The sequence below is a fragment of the Lithobates pipiens genome, unplaced genomic scaffold (assembly GCF_037356315.1).
Source record: "Lithobates pipiens isolate NorthernLeopardFrog02 unplaced genomic scaffold, aLitPip1_a1.2 Scaffold_23, whole genome shotgun sequence".
Classification (NCBI taxonomy): domain Eukaryota; kingdom Metazoa; phylum Chordata; class Amphibia; order Anura; family Ranidae; genus Lithobates; species Lithobates pipiens.
In genome coordinates, this window is record NW_027507785.1 from 219,542,941 (window position 1) to 219,563,699 (window position 20,759).

General features: G+C 42.4%; 1 protein-coding gene across 1 annotated transcript in view; it reads left to right on the plus strand.

Annotated features, from left to right (window-relative positions):
* The window catches only part of PTBP2 (polypyrimidine tract binding protein 2), a 126,707-nt gene that overhangs the window by 75,492 nt on the left and 30,456 nt on the right, over positions 1 to 20,759 (plus strand). Inside the window, exons 6-9 of the mRNA XM_077452868.1 lie at positions 7,467 to 7,631; positions 10,065 to 10,175; positions 11,387 to 11,582; positions 16,692 to 16,831. Coding sequence (XP_077308994.1) covers positions 7,467 to 7,631; positions 10,065 to 10,175; positions 11,387 to 11,582; positions 16,692 to 16,831 — 612 coding nt within the window. The remainder of the gene's footprint in view (positions 1 to 7,466; positions 7,632 to 10,064; positions 10,176 to 11,386; positions 11,583 to 16,691; positions 16,832 to 20,759) is intronic.

Consider the following 20,759-nt stretch of genomic DNA (forward strand, 5'->3'; position numbering starts at 1 on the left):
TTCTGTCTTTCATGAATCCATGTTGTCTGTTGCTAAAAGTGTTTTTGTTCAGCAAGAACTCGTCGATGTGGTCTTTTATTAAACGCTCCAGTATCTTCCCAGCTATAGAAGTTAAGCTAACAGGTCTATAGTTACTTGGTAAAGACTTTGATCCCTTTTTAAATATAGGCACCACGTTCGCCCTGCGCCAATCCAGTGGGACTATTCCCGTCATTAATGAGTCCCTAAAAATTAGATACAATGGCTCTGAAATTACAGAGCTCAATTCTTTTAGAATCCGTGGGTGGATGCCATCAGGGCCAGGTGCTTTATCCACCTTTATTCTGTCTAAGTATTTCTGGACCATATAACTTTTGAGCCATTGTGGATCATTTGGGGCTGTGTCACTATCACCCCCATTATGGACATGCGCTCCCCCATGCTCTTTTGTGTACACAGAGCTGAAGAAAGTGTTTAATAAATTAGCCTTCTCTTTGTCCCCAGTCACCAACTCTAGATTGTTTTGTAAAGGGCCTACATGCTCAGACTTGACCTTTTTACTATTAATATATTTGAAGAATTTTTTGGGGTTTATCCTACTATCTTTTGCAATCTGTCGTTCGTTTAGAATTTTTGCATCCTTGATTTCCTTTTTACATATTCTGTTAATTTCTTTGTAACATTTAAATGACACTAGTGATCCTTCATTTTTATATTTTTTAAAAGCTCTTCTCTTACAGTTTATAGCTTTTTTAACTTTGGCCGTGAGCCACATAGGTTTTGTTTTTAGCCTTTTAAACTTATTGCCCATGGGAATATACTTTGCAGTGAGGTCCCCAACAGTCTTTTTGAAGAATTCCCATTTCTGTTCTGTGCCCATTGAAGCGAATATTCTCTCCCAGTCTAAGTCCTGGAGAGTATCCCTCATCCTTGGAAAATTAGCTCTCTTGAAGTTAAGTGTTTTTATCTTACCCGTATGTATTTCTTGTTTAGCGCTAACATCAAAGGAAATCATGTTATGATCACTGCTACCCAGGTGTTCCTTTATCTGGACATTAGTAATAAGCTCCGCATGGTTTGAGATTACCAGGTCCAACAGAGCTTCATTCCTAGTTGGGGCCTCAATAAACTGGACCATAAAATTGTCCTGTAATAGGTTTATCATTTTTTGCCCTTTAACTGTCCCAGCAGTGCCATTACTCCAGTCAATTTCTGGGTAGTTAAAATCCCCCATTATTATCACTGTCCCAGCCCTTGCAGCCCTTTCCATCTGTGCAAGGAGCTGAGTCTCCACCTCCTCATTCACATTGGGTGGTCTATAACAAACTCCAACGATTAACTTTGAACTACACCCATCTAAATGCAGTTCCACCTTCGGACTCATCACACTCTCCATCCACCAGGTCCTCTTTAACACTTGCTTTGAGATCACTTCTCACATAGAGACAGACCCCGCCACCTTTCCTTTTTACCCTGTCTCTCCGAAAGAGTGCATAGCCAGGAATATTAATAGCCCAGTCATGTGAGGATTGAAGCCAAGTTTCAGCAATGCCGATTACATCATAGCTCTCCTCATGCACCACAGCTTCCAACTCACCTATTTTGCTTGGCAGACTTCTGGCATTGGTGTACAAACACTTTAATGCATTATTACATTTTGCTCTGGTGTTTTTCGTATTATTTTTAGTAGTACAATAGCTGTGTGTTCCCGGCCGCGCGCCGTCACACACAGCCCCTCCCCCTTGTCTGGGCACTTAGATAGACAGATCATCCGCAGGATTGGACGGATGATCTGTCTATCAAAGTGCCCGGACAAGGGGGAGGGGCTGTGTGTGACGGCGCGCGACCGGGAACACACAGCTATTGAAATGAAAGCTGTGATGTTCCCGGCGCTGTGATCAAACAGGCGGCGGCGGAGGCGGCTCTCTTCCCTGCACAGGCTGGCTGCAATAGGGCACACTGGCTGCCATGGGGCACACTGACTGCCACTGGCTGCAATGCGGCACACTGGCTGCCACTGGCTGCAATGGGGCACACTGGCTGCAATGGGGCACACTGGCTGCAATGGGGCACACTGGCTGCAATGGGGCACACTGGCTGCAATGGGGCACACTGGCTGCAATGGGACACACTGGCTGCAATGAGGCACTGACCATCTTCTGAATCATGTCCCCAGTCTCTGACCATCTCCTGTACCACATCCTCTGTCTCTGACCATCTCCTATACCGTGTCCCCAGTCTGACCATCTCCTGTACCGCGTCCCCAGTCTGACCATCTTCTGTACCGCGTCCCCAGTCTGACCATCTCCTGTACAGTGTCCCCAGTCTGACCATCTCCTGTACAGTGTCCCCAGTCCCCAGTCTGACCATCTCCTGTACCGTGTCCCCGGTCTGACCATCTCCTGTACCGTGTCCCCGGTCTGACCATCTCCTGTACCGTGTCCCCGGTCTGACCATCTCCTGTACCGTGTCCCCAGTCTGACCATCTCCTGTACCGTGTCCCCAGTCTGACCATCTCCTGCACCGCGTCCCCTGTCTCTGACCATCTCCTGCACCGCGTCCCCTGTCTCTGACCATCTCCTGCACCGCGTCCCCTGTCTCTGACCATCTCCTGCACCGCGTCCCCTGTCTCTGACCATCTCCTGCACCGCGTCCCCTGTCTCTGACCATCTCCTGTACCATGCATGCAGTCTCTGACCACCTCCTGTACCGTGTCGCCAGTCTCTGACCACCTCCTGTACCGTGTCGCCAGTCTCTGACCACCTCCTGTACCGTGTCGCCAGTCTCTGACCACCTCCTGTACCGTGTCGCCAGTCTCTGACCACCTCCTGCACCGCGTCGCCAGTCTCTGACCACCTCCTGCACCGCGTCGCCAGTCTCTGACCACCTCCTGCACCGCGTCGCCAGTCTCTGACCACCTCCTGCACCGCGTCGCCAGTCTCTGACCACCTCCTGCACCGCGTCGCCAGTCTCTGACCACCTCCTGCACCGCGTCGCCAGTCTCTGACCACCTCCTGCACCGCGTCGCCAGTCTCTGACCACCTCCTGCACCGCGTCGCCAGTCTCTGACCACCTCCTGCACTGCGTCGCCAGTCTCTGACCACCTCCTGCACCGCGTCGCCAGTCTCTGACCACCTCCTGCACCGCGTCCCCTGTCTCTGACCATCTCCTGCACCGCGTCCCCTGTCTCTGACCATCTCCTGTACCATGCATGCAGTCTCTGACCACCTCCTGTACCGTGGCGCCAGTCTCTGACCACCTCCTGCACCGCGTCCCCTGTCTCTGACCACCTCCTGTACCATGTCCCCAGTCTCTGACCACCTCCTGTATAAAAATATTTTTTAAAAACAGTAATTTTCGGTATCGGTGCTGTTTCGGCATCGGTTTCGGTTTTCGGCCTAGTGTATTTTTCATTTTTGGTATCTGTTTCGGCACCAAAAAACCCATTCGGTGCATCCCTAGTATCTAAGGGTGTATTGTTGGCTAGTAAGAAGAAAGTGATAAAGATCGCCACCTTTAAGTTGTATATTTTCCATTTCTTTCCATCTGGTATTGGGGCTTTGGGGGAACCATGTTTTCATTTGCGCAAATATTGAGGCAATGTAGTAGTCTTTAAGTACTACTAAGCCCACTCCTCCTGCCTTCCTAGTATTGATTAGTTTGGAGAATGCACACCTCGCCCTCTTTCCTTGCCAAAGATATCTGTTGATCATAGATTGGGCTTTAGTAAAGAAGATGATGGGCACTGGGATAGGGATGGTCCTATATGGGTATAGAAATTGTGGTAGCAATACCATTTTAAAGGCTGCCAGTCTCCCGGACCAGGATAATTCTGTTTTTACTAGATCTTGGAGTTTGGAGTGTAATTTGTCTAAGAATATGAAATAATTTGCTTTTAAGAATTTCTCTGTCTTAGGTGTTAAGGTGATGCATAAGTAATTTATAGCAGTGGTGTTCCACATGTATGGGTATAATTGTTAAATTTTTTGCCTAGTTTTAGGAGGTATATTGATGCCAAGGATGTATGAATTAGTGTTGTTTACTTTGTAGTAGCATATACCGTTGAACATTTTGAGTGTTTGATGTAGCGAGGATAATGAGGTGTCTACGTCTGTGATCATGAGTATAACATCATCAACAAATAGACTGATGGTGTGTACTGAGTTGTTAAACCTATGTCCTGTAATTTGAGGGTGATTGCGTATGTAACTCCATGAGGATCCATGATAAGGTTGAAAATTAACGGTGAAAGTGGGCACCCCTGGCGAGTTCCATTTGTAATATTAAATGGACTGGAAAGTGCCTCCAAGGTGTAAACCTGGGTAGAGGGCTTGGAATATAATGCCATAATTGCAGAAAATATGGTACCTTGGAATCCAAACTTCTTCAATACCCTGGCAAGATATCTCCAATGTATCTGATTGAACGCCTTCTCTGCATCCAAAGCTAGGAGCAGAGAAGGCGTTCCCTTCAGATTTGCATGCTGGATTATATTAGTTGGGCGCCTAGTGACGTCAGTGGTTTGACGTGGTTTGACGTCCTTTTGTAAATCCAGATGTATATTTATCAGCCTTAGTGCGATCAGTTTGGCATATAGTTTCAGGTGGTTAAGTAATGATATCGGCCTGAAATTCTGTGGAAGAGATGGTTCCTTCCCTGGTTTGGGCAGGGTGATTACAAGTGCTTTCAACATTTATGATGGGAAGGAGGAAGAGGCAGCTGCAGCGTTGAAAATATTGGTTAGGTGGGGTGTGAGGATGTTCTTGAATGTTTTGTAATATTCTTTGTATCCCAAGAGGGCCTGGGGACTTGTTTAGTGGTAGCGTATCTATAGCATGAGACACTTCCTGGTTTGTGAAGGGACAATTAAAGCGGAGGTCCACCCTAAAGTGGACCTCCGCTCATCGGAAACCCTCCCCCCTCCGGCGCCACAATTGGCACCTTTCAGGGGGGAGGGGGGTGCAGATACCTGTACAGTACAGGTATTCTGCACCCACTTCCGGGATAGCTCTCTGCGGAAAGGGGCGTAGATTACGCCCCTTTCCGCAAGTGCCCGCCCCTTTCCGCAAGTGCCCCGCTGCCTGCTGGGAAACACACAGATCCCAGAGGCAGCGGGGACCGTCCTTATTGCGTAGCACGATTCGCGCATGCGCAGTAGGGAACCGGGAAATGAAGCCGAAAGGCTCCATTTCCTGATTCCCATACCCAAGATGGCGGCGGCAGCACCTTACAGACGATCTAGAGATCGGCTTCGGGTGCCGACATCGCGGGCGCGCTGGACAGGTAAGTGTCACTATTTTAAAAGTCAGCAGCTGCAGTATTTGTAGCTGCTGGCTTTAAAAAAAAAAAAAAAAACGCGGAGTCCTGGTGGACTCCCGCTTTAAGTGCTGTAGTTGTGTTGGGTTTAATTGGGGAATAGACACTTTCTTCAGAAAGGCCCTGTATATAGCCTCTGGGGTTGGTTGAATGGTATTTGGATCTGCCAAGTTGTACAGAGATCCATAATAATTGCAAAATGTGTTGGCAATTTTTTGTGGGTGTTGATGTTTATCTTTAGTGATTGGGTGTTGGATGTATAATATCTTGGTTTTGTACCTGCAGCCCTGTAAGTGCTGTTCTAGGAATTTCCCCGCCCTGTTACCATTTACATAATAGTTCATATTTAGATGTCTAGTAGACTTTTCAAAATTTCCTAATGGCAACAATCGAAGATCATACCAGTGTTGGGATAATTGTTTAGAACTTGAGGGTGCGGGTTTTTGTTTATTACTGATTTCTAAGTTGTGAATTTTGTTTGTGAGGTCCTGTATTTGTTTTTGTTGCTGCCTCTTCCTCCTTGCCCCCAATATAATAAAGATACCCCTCATGAATGCCTTCTGGGCATTCCACAATGTAAACTTATCATCCACAGAATTCACATTATCGCTAAAATATTACATTAAATGTTGTTCCAAAATAGTTTTAGTAGTTTTTTCCTGTAAAAGAAGCGGGTTAGCTCTCCAGATGGAAATAGGGTGTCGGCCATTTTAGTTTTGAGCCCTTCTATTACCTCCTTTTTCATCATGGGCATCTACCAAATTGTTCACAGTATCTGCAAACTCCCCCATCTTGTTTTCAATGTGCCCCATCCTGAATTCTACAGCCTGTACCTCCTTATTGAACTTTTGCATGCAGGACATCATGTCAGTTTGGATTGAACTCCTTATGGACAGTAACTTGTCCTTTAGCACTGTCTCCATAACTGGCTGATTATTCGTTGGCAAAACCTCTGCTGTCAGGCAGCTCTCTAGTGTCCTCCCCAGAGTCAGTGCTGGGGTTGGCTGTGCGGCTGCATCCAGAGCCATCCATCCGGACTTTGGCTTTAGCTGGGCTTGCAGACTGAGGAGTATTAGAGTAGGATTGCTGGCTGTCTGGGGACCCTTTATTTTTGCTGACAGATGCAGAGTTAGGATGGGTGTGGAGTGTGTTGTGGGCCTGGGTGGATGAATGGCCGGTGCCATCTTGTATGTCTGCCATGAAACAAAATCCGTCAGTTTCTGGGGCTTCCTGAGGTCTTTTGTTTTCCTGGCCATGGTCACCGATGGTGTGTAGATCGCTCCATTTTGGGGTGAAAACCCCCTCTGGAAAGTCACTATTAGCCACTGTTTGTCCGTGAGGAGAGGCGCTCAGCTCACACATCCATCTCGCTCTGCAGCTGGCCATGCCCCCCCATATGTACACTTTTTTTATTTAACACATGTCAGAATGGCAAGATTGGGCTTGGGTGTTGAGGTTTGTTTTGACTCTGGTCATGAAGGGATTAAACTAGCCCTGCAATAAAATTTTGAAAAACTGCAACATATTACTGTTATGTGGAGATCTATACAACTCAAAATTTGTGCTTCTTAAAACACACCGATATTCCTCTTAAAAGTATAAAGGGATCTATTAATAATCAGAATAAAAAAATACCTGATATTGTCCATACATGGAATTTCCTACATGTATATTAGATGCTACCTGTCAATTTAATGCTAATAGACATGAAAAAACGTTGCTTTGTAGGGTAGTTTTTGTTTTGAGGCTTCTGCCCTTTGGAGCTGTTATAGAAAGTGGCACAAAAGTGGAGCTGTCACTCATAACAACCAGATTGTGCTGTGAAAGTGAAACAGGCAATTTTCTGAACAGAATGACATGGGTTTTTCTCTGGTTTTCATGAATCAGCCAATTTTAAGGTCACAGTGCAACAAACAGGACAGGACAGCTGTCAACTGTACTACTGTGGATGCCGGAAGGAAGCAAAATGTGAAAACCTGCAGTGATTTTTATTTAGTCCTGACTTTTTTCTGCATAGTTAAATTTGAAGCATTTGGAAACTGAGAATTTTAACAGTTTCTGTGTGACAGAGCTTACAGTCGTTCATCTTTATTTCTATACGCATGCAGTACGTTTTTCTCTCTGCTACTACTGTTTTGGAAGTTCTGTGAGTGTTTTTGTTTTTGTTTTAGCGTGCTCAAGCAGTGCTTCAGGCTGTATCTGCAGTTCAGACTACAAATTCTGCTGTGGGTACTACTGCAGGAAGTGAGACCACCGTTTCCTCAGCACAGAGTCCTGTCCTAAGAATAATTATTGACAACATGTACTACCCTGTTACCCTTGACGTCCTTCATCAGGTAGGTGAAAGTGAATCCTAACGGGCCAGTAAAGCTAAAGTACTAAACAACTTATATAGAGTGTACTAATAACATTTACAGAAGACCATAAGTAAAATCACTAGCACTTAGGATTGCTGTAGGAGGCTTGTGTAGCAGCTAAGCAAAAAACACTGGCTGCTAACAGCCTGTAGTGAAACTGCAGAGATAATAAAACTATTACTATATTAACAAAGCGCATATACAGTACATAAGTCTTTTAGAAATGTGTAGATTTAATTAGGGTTAAGTGATGCACAAACATCATAAACTTGGTCTGTAGCTGAAGGGTTAACTTGAGTTAAGTGCAGTGGAAAGACTGGAGTGACTCATTCCTGATGGGGCTCCAGTCTTTCCACTGAACCCACCAAGTTAATCCTTCAACTACCAGATCAAGTTTATGATGCTTGTGTATCCATTAATCCTAACTTCATCTGGGCATTTCTAAAAAAACATACAGTATCTCACAAAAGCGAGTACACCCCTCATATTTTTGTAAATATTTTATTATGTCTTTTCATGTGACAACGCTGAAGAAATTACACTTTGCTACAATGTAAAATAGTGAGTGTACAGCTTGTGTAACTGTAAATTTGCTCTCCCCTCAAAATAACTCAACACAGCCATTCATTTCTAAACCGCTGGCAACAAAAGTGAGTACACTCCTAAGTGAAAATGTCCAAATTGGGCCCAAAGTGTCAATATTTTGTGTGGCCACCATTATTTTCCAGCACTGCCTTAACCCTCTTGGGCATGGAGTTCACCAGAGCTTCACAGGTTGCCACTGGAGTCCTCTTCCACTCCAGTCTTCTTCCATGATGACATTACGGAGTTGGTGAATGTTAGAGACCTTGCGCTCCTCCATCTTCTGGTTGAGAGTACCCCACAGATGCTCAATAGGGTCTAGGTCAAGAGACCTGTTTGGCCAGTCCATCACCTTTACCTTCAGCTTCTTTAGCAAGGCAGTGGTTGTCTTGGAGGTGTGTTTGAGGTCATTGTCATGTTGGAACACTGCCCTGCGGCACAGTCTCCGAAGGGAGGTGATCATGCTCTGCTTAAGTATGTACATGTTGGCATTCATGGTTCCCTCAATGAACTGTATCTCCCTAGTGCCAGCAGCCCCAGACCATGACACTCCCACCACCATGCTTGACTGTACGCTTGTAATTTTACTGCTCACCTGATTGCCACCACACACACGTTTAACCCCCATCTGAACCAAATTTATCTTGGTTTCATTAGACCACAGGACATAGTTCCAGTAATCCATCTCCTCGGTCTGCTTGTCTTCAGCAAACTGTGGGCTTTGTGTATCATCTTTAGAAGAGGCTTTCTTCTGGGACGACAGCCATGCAGACCAATTTGATACACTAAGAGGCGTTAACCCCCCCCACCCCTTCAACCTCTGCAGCAATGCTGGCAGCACTCATACGTCTATTTACCAAAGACAACCTCTGGATATGACACTGATCACGTGCACTCAACTTCTTTGGTCGACCATGACAAGGCCTCTTCTGAGTGGAACCTGTCCTGTTAAACCGCTGTATGGTCTTGGCCACCATACTGCAGCTCAGTTTCAGGGAATTGCCAGTCTTATAGCCTAGGCCATCTTTATTTAGAGCAACCGTTCTTTTTTCACATCCTCAGAGAGTTCTTTGACATGAGGTGCCGTGTTGAACCTCCAGTGACCAGTATGAGAGAGTGAGAGCGATAACACCAAATTTAACACACCTGCTCCCTATTCACACCTGAGACCTTGTAACACTGAGTCACATGACACTGGGGAAAGATGGCTAATTGGGCCTAATTTGGACATTTTCACTTAAGGGTGTACTCACTTTTGTTGACAGCAGTTTAGACATTATTGGCTGTGTGATTTATTTTGAGGGGACAGCAAATTTACACTATTTATACAAGCTGTACATTCGCTACTTTACATTGTAGCAAAGTGTAATTTCTTCAGTGTTGTCACATGAAAAGGTATAATAAAAGATTTACAAAAATGTGACGGTGCGCTCACTTTTGTGAGATACTGTATGTACTTTGCGATTGTAGTAATAGTTTGTCTCAGTAATTACATTCACAGTCTTTAGTTAACACTTCAGAGCCTTTCAGAGCTCTCACACTGGAGTGGTGCACTGGCAGGACGCTAAAAAAAAAAAAGTCCTGTAAGCAGCATCTTTGAGGCACTTTAGGAGCGGTGTATACACTGCTCCTAAAGCGCCCCTGCCCATTGAAATCAATGAGCAGCACCGGCAAAGTGCCGCTAAAAATGGCATCGCTTTACTGCCGATGCCAGCCCCAGTGTATAAATGCCCTAAGTCATAGTTTAAGCTTTATGGAATTTTACTATTTTTATTTTTGTGGTTTATTAAAAAAAAAATAAATACATTTTTGCTCTTATTTTTGACTCAGATATTTTCAAAGTTTGGTACTGTTTTGAAGATAATTACTTTTACGAAAAACAATCAGTTTCAAGCCCTACTACAATACGGAGACCCAGCTAATGCACAACAAGCAAAACTGGTAAGTAAAACATTTCCAGCAAAATATTTAAAGTGCACCCAACCTGGTTTAACCACTTTAGCTCCAGAAGATTTACCCCCTCCATGACCAGGCCATTTTTTGCGATACAGCACTGCGTTACTTTAAGTGACAATTGCGCAGTCGTGCAACACTGTACCCATATAAAGTTGGTCCGCCCCCCCCCCCCCCCCCCCCCCCCCCCACACACACACACACACACACAAATAAAGATTTATTTTGGTGGTATTTATTTGATTACCTCTGCATTTTTATTTTTTGTTCCTAGCCAGTGTTTGTGTACACCATAATCCATGCCTTCCCTACTGTCAGAATGGCAATCTGCCTTGTTTACATAGGCAGACTGCCGTTCTGCCTCTGTAATGATCAAAGGGTGCTGGTGGTCATAGAGTCTGCAGTACCCGCTGATTGTCTCCCACTGTGCATAATCACTGCAGGAGCGAGCCTCTGGCAGTGTGCATTTGTGCCCACTAGCCAGAAGTGCACAATCGCGCGTGTGTGTATACGTGATCCGGCGCACAGCGGCCATCCTATAACAGTAAAACTGCTATAGGGTGGCTGTGAAGTGGTTATAGAATGCTTAAGGAGAAACCTGTGCTATTCTTAAAATCGAACAAAAACTTGGGGGGCACACCCTAACTATGAATCACATTAAAGATGGTGCTGCTTTAAGATCATACAAACAGAAGAAAAGATTATAGCGCACACGTACAAAAATGTAATTTAAATCCTACAAGGCTATTTAAAGCACCATGAACATAATAAGCAAATATGGGAATTTGGTCACACCATATGGCCATACAGTGCTTAAGCCCACTACTGCGTCAAAGTACCCCATTTTCAGTGAGCCCTACACTAATCATAGAATGAAAGATCTCACTTCTTTAAATTGGTTTTTGTGGAGCCCGAAGTCAATCGCAACCAGTGGGGAGGGGCTGAGCCACACTGTGTGTCTTATGGACACAAGTGACCCTATAGCAAGCTGCAGAGGGGAGGTGACAGGAGCGCCGGAGGGGGCCCGAGAAAAGGAGGATCCAGGGCTGCTCTGTGAAAAACCATTGCACAAAGCAGGCAAGTATGCAATGTTTGTTATTTTTTTTAAAGTGGGCTTTTAGAATCACTAAGGTTTGTGCATAAAGTTTGTTTCTTGGTTTTGCTGTTATTCATATATATATTTTTTCCCTATTTATTAGGCACTAGATGGCCAAAATATCTACAATGCGTGCTGCACCCTTCGGATTGACTTTTCAAAACTGGTAAACCTAAACGTAAAATATAATAATGACAAAAGTCGGGATTATACTCGTCCAGACCTGCCATCAGGAGATGGGCAACCTGCATTAGACCCAGCTATTGCTGCAGCATTCGCAAAGGAAACCTCACTTCTAGGTATACATGATCCTATTTCTAGTATCCCACAGCAGCTCTGATAAAAATATGGTTCATTTTAATAAGCAGGTGCTTATGAGTTCCATATTCCCACAGAATGTGCTTTTCTGTTTAAGGCATTGCTGGAGCTCTGTCTGAGGCTCCTGCAGTGTTCTCCTAATATGGTGGTGGTGATAGCTGCTTACATAAATAATGAGAAGGATGTGAGTGACTCAGTGCATCTGGGAATACTCACATCTGATTACCTTGTGACAATTGAGTTTATACAGTGGCTTGTATGCACTAATTTCTCTAAATTGTTTACCTTTCTGTAACTTTGCCTGTACTCAAGGCAGTTTTCTAGCACCAAAGCAATGTAACATCTCTGTCATATAAATATAATAATATAAACAGTTTTTGCCTTGATCCTATCCTTTATTTTTCAGTAGAAAACAGGTTAAAAGTGTGTGAAATAATTTTACGGGATGATCTAGTACTTGCTATTACACCTGCGTTTTAGACCCCTATCCTAAAAAGTCTCAATATGTTATCCCTCTATGCAGCAGATCAAAAGCACTGTTTCAGGCCCAGAAGTTGATATTTATCCACTTGAAAACCCCTAAACCTCCTCCCTCCTTAAGTAACCATATGAATGTCAGGACCAGAATGTAGAAGCTTGTATATCTGCTGAAGCAATATTTAACAGCCTTTGAGCTGATTGTTTGAACCAGGGATATAACCATGTTTTTTTGTTTTTTTTCCTAATCAAGTTAATAATAAAAAAAAAAATGTATGAATTTGCTGCGTGTGTGTTTAACCAGCAATTCACTTTTTGTTATCTCTGCATTTTCATAATTTATGTGGGGAATTAATCAAAACTGGAACTAGAATTTGGAGCACTTGAGCATGACAGCCAGTCAGCGTCTAACTTTCATTTCCAAAGCTTAACTGAACAAAGTGAAGAGAGAAGTCATGCACAGCGGTTCCTGTTTTGATAAATGAGAGCTGAGCGTTTTTCAGGCGCTTTAGCGTTAAAAAAAGCGTCTGTTAAGTGCTTGAAAGAAGCCTTATCTGCAATCCCAATGTGAAAGCCCAAGTACTTTAAGAGCCCTTTCACGCTGTCAGCGCCCGAAAAACACTTGTAAAGACCGCTTAAACTAGGGGCGCTTTACTAGCGTTTTTTGAACGCTAGTGGGGTGCCTTTAACCCCTGCTAGTGGCCAAATAAAGGGTTAAAAGCGCCCACAAAGCTTCGCTGCCAAAAGCGCTTTGCAGGCGCTTCCCATTGATTTCAATGGAAAGGGGTGCTTTAGGAGCGGTATATTCACCGCTCCAAAAGTGATGCAAAGAAGCTGATTGCAGGACTCTTTTTGACACCCTGCCAGCGCAGTGCCTCAGTGTGAAAGCACTCAGGCTTTCACATTGGGATTGCAGATGAGGCTTCTTTCAAGCACTTTACAATTGCTTTTTTTTAACTCTAAAGCTCCTGAAAAACACCCCAATGTGAAAGGGGTCTTAGTGCTCTGGACTGAGACAAGTAGCACACTATAGAGGGTTATGCTTTGTTCATATTTATTGTCTGAGGTTTAGAACCACTTTTAAGTATGGTGTTTTCTTTAACCACTTCAGCCCTGGAAGGATTTACCCTCTTCCTGACCCCAGAGTGTTTTTTTGCGATCCGGCACTGTGTCCATTTAACTGACAATTGCGTGGTCATGTGACGTGGCTCCCAAACAAAAGTTATAGGGTCTACAAGATAGGAGATAGTTTTATTGCATTTTTATATTTTTTTTTTTTTTTTTTACTAGTAATGGCAGCGATCAGCGTTTTTTTTTTTTTTTTTTTTTTTTATCGTGACTGCAACGTTTTGGCAGACACATCGACAATTTTGACACATTTTTGGGACCATTGGCATTAATACGGCGATCAATGTTATAACATTGCTTTGATTACTGTAAAAATGTCACTGGCAGTGAAAGGGGTTAACCACTAGGTAGCAGTGTTGTGGGTTAAGTGATCCTAGGGGCGTGTTTCTCACTGTATGGGAGCGTGGCTGTGTGACGCCACACTGATCGCTGCTCCCAATGACAGGGAGTAGGCTATCCGTGTGCTGTCACTAGGCAGAACGGTGAGATGCTGTTTACATTGGCATCTCCCCGTTCTTGAGTTTGGTGACACGATTGCGGGTATCCCCGCAGCGATCAAGTCAGCAGGACCCGCGACCACGGTCACAGAGCCCTCGGCGGGCGCACGGTGGGAAATTCAAAGTAACGTACGGGTACGTTACTTTGGCCAGCCGTGCCATTCTGCCGACATATATTTACAGGAGCCGGTCGGGAACCGGTTAATATAAGATTTGTCATGGCAGCGTTTTAATTTTATTTTATTTTTTTTATTTATCCATTATTTATATATACATACCCTGGCAGAATTAGATTTTTTTTTTTTTTTGCCCATTTTTCAGAGAATATGAAAGATAACACACAAACTTTTCTTTCACTCATGGTTGGTGTTTGGCTGAAGCCATTTATTATCAGTCAACTGTGTTTACTCTTTTTAAATCATGGCAACAGAAACTACCCAAATGACCCTGATCAAAAGTTTACATACTCCGATGATTTTGGCGTGATAACATGCACACAAGTTGACACAAAGGGGTTTGAATGGCTATTAAAGGTAACCGTCCTCACCTGTGTTCTGTTTGCTTGTAATAAGTGTGTGTATAAAAGGTCAAGGAGTTTCTGGACTCCTGGCAGACCCTTGCATCTTTTACCCAGTTCTGCACCATTGTTTCTGGATTCCGAGTCATGGGGAAAGCAAAAGAATTGGCAAAGAAACTGCCAGGGTATGTTAACCTATGAGCGAAACTGTATATGTGTGTGTGTGTGTGTGTGTGTGTGTAATATATATATATATATATATATATATATATATATATATAATTTATTTCAGGATGGAGACAACTGGGGGTTGTAAAGACCAAGCTAGTATTTTTTTAGCTTGGTTATAGGTTCACTTTAAGGAGGCAGAGAACATTACACACTTTATAAGAGAGCAAAGAATAAATGACATGCAGTGATTGTTGCCTATTTTACACCTTTCGCATATTGTTGCTTTTTTTTTTTTTTTTTGTCCTGATGTTTTTCAATTGTAATAAATAGAAACACAATAAACACGTCTCATTTCCTTAACATAGGACGTGAACGTTGAGGTGCATTGACACACGTTTTAACTTGCATTATAACATTCATTACAAAATACATCCGTCAAAACTCAAAGCTGTAGATCTGGCTTAAAGCTGGCCCTACTTGAATCTAATTTCAGCCCATTGCTGTTGAATTGGCTGGAATTTGAGCCATTGCATGTGTCACCACCCTCTAAACAAAGTGCAATTTAAAAGCAGTCACTGTTTGGGTATTCAGTCAGTGAATGTTGTGGTTGGCTGAATACAACATCACTCCATGTAGCTTCCCCATCCATGCTGTGGGCCTGAACGAAAAAAATAAAATAGCTTTTATGGATAGCCTAAACCTACCCATCCAACCAGCTGAAGATACCTACTCCCCATCACTTCCAAACATATTTATAGCTGTCTTACAGATATGCATATGTTGGAACTGGCTATGACTACAATTTTTCTCTGCAGTAATAAAGAAACGGAGAGCTATTTTGTAGCTTATAGTACTTTCATTGGTGAATTTGCTGACATTTTTGGAGTGACCTTCTTGCTCGACTAGAAGTCTGTATGCAGCTGCTAATGTTATGTTCGCAATGGAAGTTAAACATTCTGATACTAAAAGATCCTATTCCTTTCTTTGTCTTTTATTGTCTAGAAGGCACATGTGGTATTTAGCTTTGCTCTTAAGAGCAGATTTAGCCTAGGTTCACACTTATGCAATGCGGGAACCATTACGATTACAGCGCTGCTTCCCGCATTGCATCTCTCCTGCAAGCGGTTCACACTGCCTTCTGCGAACCGCTGTCAGTGTCATTACATTGTTAATGAAATCCCCAGATCAGTTCACAGATTGCAAAGTGATGATGGGGGAGTTGTTGGAAAAGTTATTTTCCAATGATTTCTGCCCAACTTAAAAAGAAGCTGGCGGTGTGCCCTTTTTTGGGGGCTTGGGCTGCTACCTCTAGATTGCGGCCTCAAGGTAGTTTCCGCATGTTCTTGTAAAGATTGGTAAAAAAGAGCACCCGATATACAGTAAAATACAAGTCTGAAGTTGAATTTGTAATTTTTTTATTGAAAGTAGCAACAAGTGATCAAATCAGCTGTCACTGATTGGAAGGAAGGGGGAGTCTTTGTTCTTCTGAAACATGTCATTAACTGATTAGAAATTCACCTTCCAACTTTCATTGACTGCATATCAGGTGCTCCTTTTTACCTACATTTACATAGCTATATATGGGAATGCAAATCCTATTTTGAATCTAAAAAAATCTGATTGACTTGGGGCCTAACTTTTGATCCTGTTGCTGATTTTTCCTTGTGATTATTTTGGAGTTCATGCAAAAAAATTAAAAAAGCATTCGAGCAGTCTTGTGTCAGAACAGCTGGATGAAAATAATCAAAACTATACGTGTTCCTCTTTTAAAAACACTTTCTTTTGCATCAAGTGTCTAAGTATAGTATAAAGTATAGTTTAAAGTCCTAAAATTCCCCCCTTGTTGCTTATAGTATATAGATTGGGGTAGCCATATTTGCTTATTTCATGCTTTGGCTTTGTTTTCTCCTTTGCCTAGTGCTACAGATTACTGTTCCTTCTCACAAGTCAGCTGACTCATTGACAACCTTGCACTCCCTTTGTGGCCATTTATCTCAATAGCTGTTAAGCCATTGTAGTAGCTAATCTAAGTGGCTAATTTGCAATCTCCACATATAATACAATAACAAATTTTGAAAGGATTTGTGATATTAAATCCCATCAAAAATTTAAGGTAAACCTCTCAAAACTTGAAATATGTGCTCCCTTAAAATGCACTATACCTTTCCTTTTAAAAATGGCATTGAACGAAGAAAGAAGTTGTTTCCCTGACCATAAACTGTTCTTCCATCAGACATTGTTATAGGTGAGGTTCACTATGTTTTTTTTCCCTTAATGTATTTTTGTGTTTCCTTTTGCAGCTGTTCCTGGTGCATTAAGTCCATTGGGGATACCAAATGCTGCAGCTGCTGCGGCTGCTGCTGCTGCAAGCCGTGTTGGTATCCATGGTGTTTCAACGAGTGCAAATACTGTTCTTCTTGTTAGCAATCTGAATGAAGAGGTCAGTGGAGCAAATCTGTTTTAAAACAAATACATGACACACTTCACTTTATCCTATCTTCCTTTTTTTCCTTTTGTTTTATTTTCAACACATGTTTTCAAATTTATTTTTAAATCCTTAAACCATGCCAATCTGGTTACCCTGTGTGGAATGTGGGGAGAAAATGAAAACTGATTACTTAACTAGCGTGGTTCTCCTAAATGAAATATGGTTGGTCAGATCAGCCTTAAATGTTTACAGATGGTGGTTATTGCAGATTATATATATCTATAGCTGAGGAGCCAAAACAGTTTAGGTGAACATTTTTAAAAAGAGATAAGGGAAATAATGACTTTTTGAGATTATGCATTGTAACAGCCACTGGAATAACACCGCTAAGAAGCATTTTAGAAGAAAAAAAAATTCCAGCACAGCTCCACAGTGTTTGCACACCGTGTGATAGTCTCTTCCCCTTGATAACGGGAGGCAGATTTTATGACCAAGGCCTAATTTGCAATGGCAATAATATACATGAGTTTAGAAGCGATTTTTGTTTGAATTGAATGAACATTTTTCAACCTCAATATGTAGCTATAACCATTTCTAAACGCCTATAAGTTTTTAAATTTTTTTATCACAATTTGCATCTAGATGCATTCAGTTTAACTATGTTTAGAGACCATAGAATTCTGTAAATCCAGGGGCAGATTAGATACTCTGTGTGTGTGTTAAAGCATGTAAAAACACATTAAAAGCAATTATATTTAAATGTAGGAGAAAGTGTTTGGGAAGCATAAAGTTTGTTTAGATTTCACTTATAATTGCTCCCAGTGCAGGAGGCTGGTGTGACTGTAGCCTATGTAGTTGCTTTGTCAAGTGAAATCACAGCAACGCCATCTGAGATGCATACTAGCTCATTATGAATTACTTACCTGAGATCGAAGCGACCCTCGTTCACTGTCTCCGTTGTTGACATGTTGACTTGGCGCGTCTTCTGGGTAATCACAGCGCCGGAGCAGCGATGATGTCACTTCTGCGCTGGTGCCGCCACTAATGGCATGATCACCGTTAGAAACCGCACGCTCAGTGCGCCTGTGTCCAACCGTAGACATCGGTGCTGCTATTTCTGCAAATATCTCCTAAACCTTTTAGATTTGGGAGATATTTCTTGCACCTACAGGTAAGCCTTAATTTAGCCTTACCTATAGGTTAAAGTGGTTGTAATGGGTTTACAACCACTTTAAATCCCTCATGACGATATATACCCGACTTCCTGCTTTCCAAAGAAGACTCAGCAGGCAGGTAGGTGTATTGTATTGCTAAAGAGACATTGCATGTCTCTTCTGCAATAAATGGCTTGCCATGGCACAGTTTTAAAAAGGAAATGTTAGTTCTGCTTTAAAACTGAATTCCAGGTATTTTAAAAAAATTTTTTTTTTTTGTATGATGACATTGGTCTGCTAGATCACAATATATATGCATATGCCATATCTGATCAATCCATTTTAGAAGCAGAGAATCACTCTAGTAGCCAGCAGTACTACAGTGATACTCACTGTCTTCCACTTCCAGTGCTGAGTGGTTGCTCCGCTGTGTAGTGAACATGGGGTCACTTGCTCAGCATGTTGGCCATTCAGGGAACAGCTTGCATTTTTCTTACAGGGGTGGGCTAGGTATGGCATATGCTTACTTACATTGGCCCAAGCTGGGTCAACGTAGCTATACAGAAAAAAATAAAATAAAAAATCTTTACCTAATCAATTATGGTACACAGCAAGGCAGTGCTAAACCAATGCAGTGATACTGGTATGCTAAAGGATTAAAACTTGACCCATGAATTTACTGCTCTGCTGCCCTAACAGCATTGTGGTAGAATAGAAACTTCCCTGATCACTTCTTCATTGTGCGTCTCTTTTTAGATGTAAGCGTTGTCTCATCTTCAGTGCTTAATCTGTCATTTCCTACCCAGAATTAGACCAGGGATTGACACACACAAAAACTGTTGTGTGTGTGTATGTGTATATATATATATATATATATATATATATATATATATATATATATATATATATATATATATATATATATATATATATATATATATATATAAATATATAAATAATATTTTTTTTTTTTTCTCCATACTGTATGTGGAATATTAGTAGTGCACTTATCAGCACATTTCTGTAAGTTTGCAAATACCATGGTGCACTGAAAACGAGTTTGTACCTGAATTCTAGATATGATTTTTTTTTTTATTATTGCATAGCTACATTAGTCCAGCTTCAACCAATGTACTTCTGCTTTTATCATACCTTGAGTGATTTCTGTGGAAGCTGACAATCACTATAGTAGTCAACATTCTCTTATTGGACAAGGTTGAGATTGTGATATCCCTCTACCCTCATCCCCCCTTTCTCCCTCCAATCAGAAAACACCTTGTATTCATTAAAGCAAAAAGGAAAGCAAAAACGGTTCTGTGAATTACAACAGTGCTGAGCAAGTGACCCTTGTGTTTTTAGATTGGACCAGTGTAACTATGCTAAATCATGCCCAGAATTATTCTTGAGTGCTCTTTTGTTTTTTTTTAGTGGTAAAAGATTTAGCAGATTCCTGAAATGCATCTAAATGGGTCAGCAAGTAATATTGGCTTGGACATTTGCTCTTCTGGTCCCTCGGTATTACTGTGAGTTGTCTTTGGGCTAGTGGGAAATTTTCTGGACACAGCTGCTTTGCTTGACAGAAATAGGCACATGATTGGTATAGCTAAGTGAAGCATAGGACTGTTGCATATACTGATGCTGGGTTCACACTGCGGCACTGAGCGGCTCACAGCAGGGTTCCAGTGCGTCCCCATTCACAGTTTCAGGTGCAATTTCAAATTCCAGCCCATATTTTTTGGCTGAATTTGGACCTGAAATGGATCAGAAGACGCACAGGACTCCTGTTCAATTCGCTCTGGAGTTGTGTGAGCCGTCTCCATAGAAAGCCGGTCACAATCTCTTGACATGCAAATTTGATGCGGGGAAACCCATATTCAATTCGCAATAGTGTGAACCCAGCCTTGAAGCAGCGTTTCACCCAAAATTGGAACTTCCGCTTTGTAAGTGCTGGTGCCCCCCTGACATGCCACATTTGGCATGTCATTTTTTTGGGGAAGGAGCGGGTACCCTGTTTTTACAGGCACCCAGCTCCCACTTCCTTCCCTGCCGCCGGAAGTAAGATCACCCAGCCCCCCACCCCCCTCTCCCCCTGCAATCTTCTGCAACACGTCACAGGTCCCAGAAGATTGCCTGGGTACCCACAGAATGCCGGCCCCACAGAGAGGAGGGGGAGAGGAGCGAAGCTTTCTGCGCCTGCATCGCTGGACCGTGGGACAGGTGAGTGTCTGATTATTAAGTTGGCAGCTACACTTTGACTTTTAAATGGGTGGAACTCTGCTTTAAGTTGGTGGATCCTTTAAATATCAAAATATATAGTGCATAAACAAGAAGACATTTTTATTTACTAAAAGCAAATTATTAGTATAATTCTAAAAGCTTCACCAACTGTAACCAGTTTAAAGGCTCCTTTGAAAGAATTTTTAGAACCTATTTTGCATATTGTCTCTTTTGTATCAAAAAGGTGTGAACTTTTTGGAAGTCTATAGAAAATATTTTTCGGCCCAGCTCTCTGGGTGGGTACTAGAGATGGGAAGGTCTGGAAAACTGAAAAATTGGGAGAAAACTTTTTTTTTTTCTGGAAAAATGTGAAAGAGTGTGGCATATGTTCTTTTACAATGATAAATAATATATCTGTGACACAGTATTCAAACTTTACAACATGAAGACCTTCATGAACAATTTCTGAAGCCCCATACACAATATCAGTTTTTCTGCTGAGTTTTTCCTTTACCAAGGAAATTTACCAAAACCATGTAATATGAGGTCAAACCTTAGGCTTTTCAATG